Source organism: Globicephala melas, chromosome X (genome assembly GCF_963455315.2).
Source record: "Globicephala melas chromosome X, mGloMel1.2, whole genome shotgun sequence".
In the NCBI taxonomy this organism is placed as follows: Eukaryota; Metazoa; Chordata; class Mammalia; order Artiodactyla; family Delphinidae; genus Globicephala; species Globicephala melas.
In genome coordinates, this window is record NC_083335.1 from 41,877,396 (window position 1) to 41,887,354 (window position 9,959).

Genomic DNA, 9,959 nt, shown 5'->3' on the forward strand with positions numbered 1-9,959 from the left:
GGAAGATCCCACATGCCGCGGAGCAGCTAAGCCTGTGCGCCTCAACTATTGATCCTGCGCTCTAGAGCCCGCGTGCCACAACTACTGAAGCCCGCATGCCTAGAGCCTGTGCTCCGCAATAAGATAAGCCGCCACAACAAGAAGCCCATGCACCGCAATGAAGAGTAGCCCCCGCTGCCGCAAGTAGGGAAAGCCCGTGTGCAGCAACAAAGACCCAATGCAGCCATAAAGAAAGAAATAAATTTATTTAAAAAAAATAAAAATAAAAAAATGATTTCAAATCTCCCAGAGTGTGTTCCCTGGCCATGATGGAATCAAATTAGAAAACAGTAATGGAAAGCAAAAAGAAGAATCCCTAAACACTGGGAAATGGTGGTTGACACATCATTCCAGGTTGTCATTCACACCCTTGTTATAGAAGGGCTGAAATTAGGAAGAGTTGCCTGCTGAGCTGAAAGGCATTTCAGGCTGGCCCGAAAGAGAGCTCACTCTGGCTCTTTCAAACAGAGTATTGTTCAGGGCAAGGCTGGAGGGAGGGAGACAGTTCAGGAGGCCGTTACATCAGTGCCACCTGACATTAAAGCTCCAAGTGCACTGGCAAAGGAAGTCCAGCTAGCTTGCTGGTTGTTAGTGGAATCGGTTTGGCGGCTCCTTGGACTTGGGAAGCATGAGAGAGGTATTGGTGTGGTTGCTGGAAAGTCCTGAGAGAAGGCAAGATTCGGGGGCCTTCCTGGTATCTCTATGACTGGTGTCCAGTCTAACCCATGGATGCATACACCTCGGTTCTTTATCAGTCCTGCTCCACTGTTTTAAAAGTTTCAGCGCAGTTGTCCTCTCCTCCTTCCTCCCTCTTTGTCCTCCTTGTCGTCCTCTTCCTCAGCCTGCTCCTCCTCGATTCTTCCCCTGATAGTGCCATCTGTTGGATAAGGCTGTCCTCTCTGCACAGGCAGAAGAGTGTCCTTTCTGAGGCTTGTGGGACTGGTTCCTTAGGCCAGGTTGGCACTTTGCCTGCCCTACCATGCTGTTAGCCTAAGACATGGAATGTGGTAAGTGGACCACAGATGTGTCTGCAAACTTGTATTTTTGTTCCTCTTTTCAGAATACAGTGATGGTGGTAGACCACCTCAAGGAAGAAAGAAAGGCTGGAGTTCTTTCCCAGGTAATTCTGGCGAGAGGAGCCCTCATTATGAACACGATAGATGTGAGCCTCAGCCCTCACCGCTCAAGGAGGATGATGGAAACGTCGTGAAGAAGGATGTCCAGGAGGACCCCGAAGTAAGACAGTAAGTGACCAGGCAGCAGGGTTTGTGCACAGCAGCCCCTGGGACTATGCACCTCTCTCACGCTCCGTGGACTTGTTTTTCTTCTTTCACTGCAAATCTGAGGCATGCTAGAAGTGAAATAATGGTTGAGCAATCCTAATTGTAGTGCTGGTGTCAAAGACACGAGGGTGTACAGAAGACTTTCTTAGCACTTATGGCCACTCATCCGCCTTCTCTCCACATCCCCCCTGCAGCTCTCCCTGTACCATCCCAGGCAACAAGAGAGGAGTGAGATGGCACAGTGAAGGCCACATGGATACGATTGTGGGGAGAAACAGAAAACTTCTGGAGAGGGAAATGGGGGAGAACACACAAGATGGAACCCCAGGGAGCTGGTTCAGGGTCACAGTGAGTATCCTGTAAAATGTATGGAACGTGCAGGAGAGAAAAGCTCCAGGGGAGTTTTGTTGGTCTCATGTAGAGATGCTGGTTTATTTCACTGGGGACAGTTTGTAATCTGTCCCTTTTACTAGCGGGAGTTAACAGTCTTGTTCATCTAAGGGCAGATTCAGAGAAGCAATGTAAAGGGAACAGGCTGACCGTGAGGAGAACGGAGGAGCCTGTCTCAAAGCAAAGATGGAAACTACTGCCAAGGATATGGAGCGACTCCACATTGGAGGTCTCAGCTTGGCAAGCTGAGTGTGGGAGACGGAGGGTTTAGCCTCTGGAGACCTTGTCTGAGGGGCAAGCAGTGTCTGCACCGGGTAGGATCTCCTGGAAATTTATAAAAGGAAGATCATCACTGACACCTTGATTATGTGGAAGAGAGTTTGACTGGAGAGAAAGAGTATTTAGGAAATCCATATTACGCACACCCATAAGAAATCATGCCAGTGGTCCCTTCTTTACAAGCCCTTTCAAGCTCAGTAGAAGGCCAGAAAAGAACAGGAAAAGATTCGTCCTCCAGCCTAAATTCCCTGTTGTCTGTCCTCTCTCCCATCGCTTCTTTTCATCCTTAGATTCCTTATGGGATAAAGTATAACAGGACATGGCTAACGAACTCAATCCAGAGACATTGCAGTGTCCCCTTCACTCCAGTGGACGTAAGAGAGGATGCCGAAGCCAGACGCGTGGGCACAGGGAAGGGGGAGAGAGAGACTTGATTCAGCAGGGTCTGCTGGCTTCTGAAACTATTGCTGTTGCATTCAATCCCTGTAGTTCCACTTTGTGAAAAATGGGGCTCGATTCTTTGTCCAGGAAGCTAGCACTGCCTCTGCATTGATGGATGTCAGCTACAAGATTCGTGACGAGGAGAGCCGAAAGGTGTGTGTCGAGGGCGTTACGTGTACCTCATCCTGAGGAAGGAGTACAGGCCAGGGGCTGGTATTCGTCTTTGGAACTAGAGTTCCTGGTGCTTACCCCACCTCTTCTTGCTGTAGATACCTGTCTTTGTCAGGCCCTCCGCTGTTCCCTACTCTGTGCGGTATAAGTTGAAGCCAGAAGAAATGGAGCAGCTAAAGGTAATGCAGATGCAAGGCATGTTGTGTGCCAATGCTCAGACCCACCTCTCCTTCCTCCAGACCCCCGTCCCCCTCGCCCCCGATTTCCCTGCCACCACCACAGCCTCAGAGCGGCTCTCTCCATCTCTCACTCTGCAGCTGACTTTTATCAAACGATTTGATGTCTCCAAGCTAGCTCTTGACCTGCAGAGGCTCTACGTTGACCCAGGTATGGCTGACAGCGGTAATTCTAGGGCGGGTGAGGGCAGAGGGGTCTTCCTGGAGGGAGACTTAGGGATGGTAACGTGGGGAGGGGCAGGTGCTGGCCCCACACCCCACTCAGCCATCTGATTCCCTCCCCTCTCCTTCCTGAAGACTTGGTGGGCTATGATATTGATATATTTCTGAATCGAAGAAGCTGCATGGCTGCCACCCTGCAGGTCATCGAAAAGTATTTCCCTGAGGTGAGGCTGTAGGCCCAGTGCTGGTATTAGGGTAGGGGGTGGAAGAGATGGGGAGGAGGGCAGATTTGTCTCCAAGGTCCTAGATAGTAACCTTCACTCTACCTCTTCTTGCCCCAAAGCTGTTGTCCTTGAACTTGAGCAACAACAAACTGTACCAGCTGAATGGCCTGTCTGACATTATACAGATGGCCCTCACGGTCAAGATCCTGAACCTCTCCAAAAATGAGGTGAGAAGAGGGAGCCAGGTCAAAGTTGGGTTGAGAGTGGGGGGGGCATGTTAGTGGCCATCAGAGTGATGACAGGAGGCAGGTGAAGGTACCTGTGTGGGAGGGAGGGGTCTGGGGGTGCAGGGATCCAGATGTCCCTCTTTCCCTGGGATTCCTTTTCCCACTTCCACGCCATATTTCTCAGCTGACGTCTGTGTGGGAGTTGAGCAAGATGCAAGGGCTGAAGCTTGAAGAGCTGTGGCTGCAAGGGAACCCATTGTGTGACACCTTCCCAGACCAGTCCACCTATGTAAGGTCAGTGTGAACACCCTGTCACCCTTCTTGGTGACCTTCACCCATGGGTGCCTAGACTATCTGTGACAGTGCCCCTTTGCCAAAGGTGGCAGCCCTGGTCTTCTGGGAGGATCACAGGCCCCAACTTCTGCTCTCTCTGTGCCTATCACCGGTGAGGAGTTTCCTTCCCTGACCTGCTCACCTCTGCAGGCGCTCTGGGGTCTGTTTCCAGCTCTCTGCGCCCAGCTACATTCCAGCAAGGCCTCCCAAGAGTGTGCCCCAGGAAGCAGGGCTTCTCCTCCTCACCAGGACCAGGAGCGACCAGCCTTGATCCAGATGCTGGCGCCCTGGACTGAGAAGGGTCCTCCTGTCCAGGGCTTCTTGCTGAGAGAAGCCTTCCTTCTTCGTGCTGAGATGGGGTTTGCCTCCCCCGTTCTGAGAGGGGCCCTCTTCCCCTTCCTCCAAATGGATCCCCCCTCCTCTCCCAGGTTGACATGGGGGCTTTCCTGCGCCATGCTGAGGGCTGAGGCCATGGGTGGCTGCTGTCATGACATCCATTCTGCTGGCCCAGTGCCAGGAGCTGGACCCTCCTTGGGAAGAAGCAGGGCTCCCTGAGTCAAGGGGCCAGACGTGGGCTTACGCCAGTGATCAGAGGGCTTCCTGAGGCAGAGGTGGAAGGCAGAGGGCAGAGGTGGTAGAGGAGACAGAAGGACAGGGCTCTCAGGGGCACTTCCCATCCCTCCCTGCACGCATCACATCATCCCACCTGGTCCTTCACAGGAGCCCTGGGCAGCCTGAGACAGGTATGATTCCTCAGATAAAGAACCAACTCAGAGAGGTGCAGGGGTCATCGGGAGAGAAGACAGTGATCATCAGAGGGGGCCACGGATCCTCAACCCCATACTGAGCTGGGACCTGACCCTTTCCTCCTTCTGAGGAAGATCTGCCCCCATGGCTGCTCGGTTTCCCGTGCCCAAGTCTGGCTGAGCTCACACAGGTGACATAGTTTCAGCCAGCATCCAGTGGGCCCCCAGCCCAACATGTGCATATTTTCCATTCCTACCTGGTGTGTCTGGGCGATTCTGGGGCAGGTGAAGAGCCGCAACAAGTGTGCCGTTTCCCCTTTCTTCTCTCTTCTTCCCTGACCCTCACCACGGGAGAGCTTCTTTCCCTTCCCTTCGTTGTCTCTCTCTCCCCTGTCTCTGTGCCCCTATGTCTCTCTCATCTCTCCCTTCCTACCTTCACTCCCTTTCTGTCTTCATCACCTCCATCTGCCTCCCTGAGCCCCACCTCACTCACCTCGCTGGCCCAGCATCCTGGGCCATCCCTGGGGTGTGTCGGGGTCTTGCCAGAGTGCTGGACCCCCAGTGAGGTAGCAGAGCCCCGGGCTCCCACTCCATCCGCTCTTCTCCCCACAGCCTTCAGTGGGGCCCTGGAGGAAGGAAGGGAGGAGAAGGAAGCCCTGCAGCATGGGTTTGAAATGCTGGTCCCTGTGGCACTGGAGAAGGGTGTCCGAGTAGTCTGGGTGGGAGCTACCCAGGCGAAGGAGAGGAAGGGAGGGAGGGGAGGAATATTAAAGTGAAGGTACTGAGAGAGATGAGGAGACAGTGCCTTTCAGACAGTAAGATGACAGATGCTCAGTGCTCAACAGGCAAGTGGAGTGAAAACCCCTAAAATCAGGAGCAGAGGTGGGCAAAGGGTGCTGCTGGATTGGCCAGAACACACTGATCTCTGTTTATGGTATTACTGTTTTAACTCAAAGGAAGCATTGCAACCTTGAACTATCAACCACCCCTTCTCTATTTTTGGTTTTGGACAGGGCCATCAGAGAATGTTTCCCGAAGTTGTTACGCCTAGTAAGTGCCTACGTAAATCATTGTCTCTTACAAATGTCGGTGGCCTCTGCACCTGCCCTCAAGCCCTTTGGGTCTTGCCTAGATCACATATTAGCATCAGAACCTTAACCATTTTGGGGGACATGGACTCCTGAAAATGACATGGATATACTTGCTGGAAAAATACCCATAAATACACACATGCACACACACAAGTTGAATATAACACTAGAGACTTTCAGGACCTCATGATGAAGACCTCCACTGTAAGCTTTCCCACGGAATTTCCAGGGCCCTTTCACACCTGACCTCTGACCCTCACCCTCCAGGGCCCATCCTTTTCCCAGATCATCCAGGGCCACTCCCCTGGTCTCCACTCCTGACTTTCTCTTCCCTTCTCCAGGATGGCCAGGAGTTACCGTCACCAGTGACCGTTGACGTTGACACTCCCTACATAGTAAAGCCCTGCAAGGTGAGGAAGAGGATCAAACAACATTTGGGGTGTTGCAGGGAGGCTTTATCTACTGCATAGTCTCAAGTGCCATTTGATTCCAGGGAAGCTACTTTGGATCTGATGAGCTGAAGAGCCTAGTCCTGCAATTCCTGAAGCAGTAAGTATCTCTGGGAAGGTGAGCAAGGGGGGCAGGTCTAGGACAGGTGAGGCCACCTGAGCACAGGTCTGCTCAGGGGAGTTTTCAAGTCTCATTTGAGGTCCAGACCACAGAGATAGACTGTCTTCATTGCTCCTCCTTAGGTACTACTTGATCCATGACTATGGAGACAGACAGGGTCTCGCGGGTGCTTATCACGAGGAGGCCTGCTTCTCCCTGACGATTCCCTTCCACCCCGAGGACCCAGCCCCGTGAGTATCACAGCACAGGCTGTACTCCTGGGCCGTGTGGCCCCCCAGCAGACACAGGCCAGCTCCTGCAAACACCCACCACCCACTGTTGCTCTTTGTCTCCTAGAAGCAGCTTGTGCGAGTATTTCAAGGACAGCAGGAATATGAAGAAGCTCAAGGACCCCTGTGAGTGTGTGATGGGAAGACTGGGTGGGAAAGGGCGGTGAAGGGGTCAGTCATAGGGCCCAGGGCGTGGCAGCCCCTGACCTTCGCTCGCTTCCCCTCCCCTCACAGACCTGCGAGTCCAGCTGCTGAAGCACACAAAACGTGTCATTGTGCACACCCTCTGTGTGTTGCCCAAGACTCAGCATGCCTTCAGCTCCTTTGTGGTGGACACGTGGTTCCAGACGGTGAGCGCCTGCTTCCTCCCTCGCGTGGGCCCAGGAAGCCGCAGGTGGGTGGGAGGTGGAGGTGGTGACTGGGCGCCTGGGCTCTTCCCTTTCAGGAATCGATGCTCTGCTTCTCCGTCTGCGGAGTGTTCAAGGCAGGTGAGTGTGTGTAGACCCCCAGCGCAGATGGCCCACTGCTGCCTCCCCCTGGCCAGGCTCACACCCAGAACCACCCAGCGTCCCTGACCCCTTCCCTTCCCTTCGCTTTCTTTCCCCTCCCCTCCCCTCCCCCCGCCTCCCCTTCCCCACTGTGTTCTCCTGCCCTCAGGCTTCCCACAGACAACCCAGGTCTGAGCTGTGTCCATGCCTGTCTGCCCTGCACACCCTGGGCGTTGGTGACACAGGCTGTGGATTTTGATGGCTCTCATCCCAGATCCTTACTCTGAGAACTTGGGCCGTTACTGAACCTCTCAGTTTCCTCATTTGCAAAATAGGGTAGTAGTATCCACCTCTTGGGCGGCTGTGAAAAATGCATCCCGTGAACTTGTGTGGTGGTCGTCAGGGGCCCTGTCACTGGGTGCAGACTGCTCCTATAGTTGCCCTCCCCATTCCCGACACCCTGGCCCCCATGAACAACTGCCCTCTCAGCATGAGTGTCCAGTCACACCCTGACTGGGGACCGCTGTGTGAGCGTGTACAGCACATGCAGCTGTAAGGGGTACTGTTGTTTGTTTGCTGTTGAAGTGGAAGGAAGTTCTCAGGGCTGTTTGCGTGCATTCACCCGCACCTTCATCGCTACCCCTGCCCGCGACTGCAGGTGAGAGCCCTGTTGTGGGAGGGAATGCCCATCCCCGCCTGGGCTCAGGGGCGAGGGAATGTGGTGGCAAAGACCTTAGGTTTACTCAGTATTGTGGAAAGCCAGCAGGGGGATCCCAGGAGCAGTGTAGCCTAGTGGTTAGGAAGAGTATGGGCCTGGAATCGGCCTATGCGTTCACTCCTTGACCCAGCACTCACTCGCTGTGTGACCTTGGTCAATTCCCATGACCTCTGTGTGACTCAGTGTCTTCTTCTGAGAATGGGGATCAGACTGTCCACCCCTTGCACTGTGGTAAAGGGTAAATGCGAAATTGCCCCTGGTTTGGGGATGAACCTATAAATCAAGTGAAGGTGGTAGATAGTCTCTCCAAAGGTGGGGAGGGGCAGAGGTACCAGTCAAGGAACCTGGGAGACAGACACAGGAGGGACGTGGAAGGAATCTGGTTGCTGAGTGCCAGTGGGAGCAGAGTCAGTATTGGGGGTGTGGGTGTCCATCCACCAGTTGTCTGAGGCCCCATTTTTCCTTCAGTCTGTGCATCGTGAATGACGAGCTGTATGTGAGGGATGCCGACCCCAGCGAGACCCAGAGTGTGTTCTCCATCCCACTGCCTACACCCACCTCCAGCTCCATGCACCCCCTCTCCCAGCAGCAGCAGGACATCATGCAGGCATCCTCCACCCCATCTGAGATGAACCGCTAGTGGTCTCAGAAGTGAGTGCTGGGGTTGCATGGGGATAGGAGGGAGCTGGGAGGAGTAGAGGAGTGATTAATGGGAATTTTCAGGTAATTATTTTAAATCTATTTTTCCTTACAAACGTTTACTTGTGAGAAATACCCTAATTTCATACTAATACATTTCCATGTATTATAAAATACAGGTATCCTATCTTATATACTGTTTTGAAACTTCTTTTATTATTAGTGCCAGCATAGTTTCTTCTCAGTATATGTGAAGCTACATTATTCTTTCTAAGATCAATATATTAAACAATTGAATTCCAGGAAGCCATAAGCTATTATTGATAGGCATTTAGCTTTTCGCCTCTTTTTCAGCATTACATGCAGTGGCATCTGCTCATTCTGGTACATACATGTTGGTAAACTTGAAGGCTTGCTCTTGTAGCATAGATGTAGCAGTGAAGTTGTGTGGTCAAGTGTCTCCCGTTTAGTCCTAAGGGAGGTCATCTATCCTCCCCCACTAGAGGTGCTTTCAGTACAATGACTAGACTATACCAGAACTAAAAATTTCTTTACTCATCAAAAAGTGAATTCTGAGAATTCAGAGATAAGAAGAAATAGACGTCTAGGGTTTCAGGAAGGTGAAGGTGGACAGAAGTCAGGTGCCCGGGGGTTGACACTCACGGCTGCTGGCTCTGCTGACATCCCAATTCTTTCTCTTTACTTTCTTCAGTCCAAGGGCAAAATTCCACATGTGACCCTCATCCACTGACCTGGGATCTTGAGAACAAAACTCTGCAAATGAGCCTTTAGATGTCATTTTCATCCTCATCATATTTGTCACCTCTCTTCTCTTAACTGAAGCCATATCCATGACTAAGCTTGCAGTCCAGCTAATCAGGAAGCCAAAGTTTACTGTGTAGGCCTGCCCGTTGTTTTATATTTTTCCCACACATGATCCTTGTTTATCTTTATATTAAAGAGTAACATTGCACATTGTATGTTGTGTGTCTTGGATTGCTCTTCCCCTGACCCAACCATGAGTTAGTGGGGCCAGGACCAAAAAGTCCCCTCTCCCACATCATCCCTGGCAGTCTCTAGCATTTATATCCGACCTACACAGTGCTTGAAAATTATAGAGTAAGGACTCCATTCCTGGACAACCCTAAAATCCAAGCTTTGCCTCCTGATAACCTTCTCTCCACCACTTCAGTACTCACAAGTTGTGACCGTTCTGATGTTCACTTCTATAAGCAAACATAAGGTATTTAGCAAGTAAAGTACCATATTTACTCCAATAATTATGGATTTCTTAATCATTTAACAGGTCTAAAACTGTGTTAACATTTTTATTAGGTTCTTAGGTTCTGTACCTAAGACGATTTTCCCCACAACTCCTGTGTTGTTTTTTTAACTTTTTTATTTTGAAATAATTATCGATTTACCAGAAGTTGCAAAAAAATGTGTACAGAGGTCATGTATACCCATCACTCACCTTCTCCTAATGATAACACCTTGTATTATTTTAGTACAGTATCGAAACTAAGAAATGGACATTGGTACAATCCACTGAGCTTACCACAATTTCGCCATTTTACATGCACTCTTTTGTGTGTTAGAACACTTGTGCATAATACTTATATATATAATTCCATGCACTTTTACCAGCAGTGT

The 9,959-nt window shown here is 51.3% G+C and overlaps 1 protein-coding gene and 1 pseudogene across 1 annotated transcript; both read left to right on the forward strand.

The window, feature by feature from the left end:
• Positions 1–1,287, forward strand: part of LOC132594454 (nuclear RNA export factor 2-like) — a 34,211-nt pseudogene extending 32,924 nt beyond the window's left edge.
• A 332-nt stretch (positions 1,288–1,619) lies between these two features.
• LOC132594509 (nuclear RNA export factor 2-like) lies at positions 1,620–8,307 on the forward strand. Its single transcript, XM_060292292.2, has 17 exons — positions 1,620–1,670; positions 2,282–2,365; positions 2,481–2,591; positions 2,702–2,782; positions 2,921–2,990; positions 3,137–3,225; positions 3,345–3,452; positions 3,637–3,746; positions 5,545–5,581; positions 5,964–6,032; positions 6,116–6,171; positions 6,315–6,422; positions 6,529–6,587; positions 6,696–6,811; positions 6,907–6,949; positions 7,535–7,607; positions 8,136–8,307. The coding sequence occupies exons 1-17, from the start codon at positions 1,620–1,622 to the stop codon at positions 8,305–8,307; spliced, it is 1,437 nt and encodes a 478-aa protein (XP_060148275.2).
• The last annotated feature ends 1,652 nt before the right edge of the window (positions 8,308–9,959 follow it).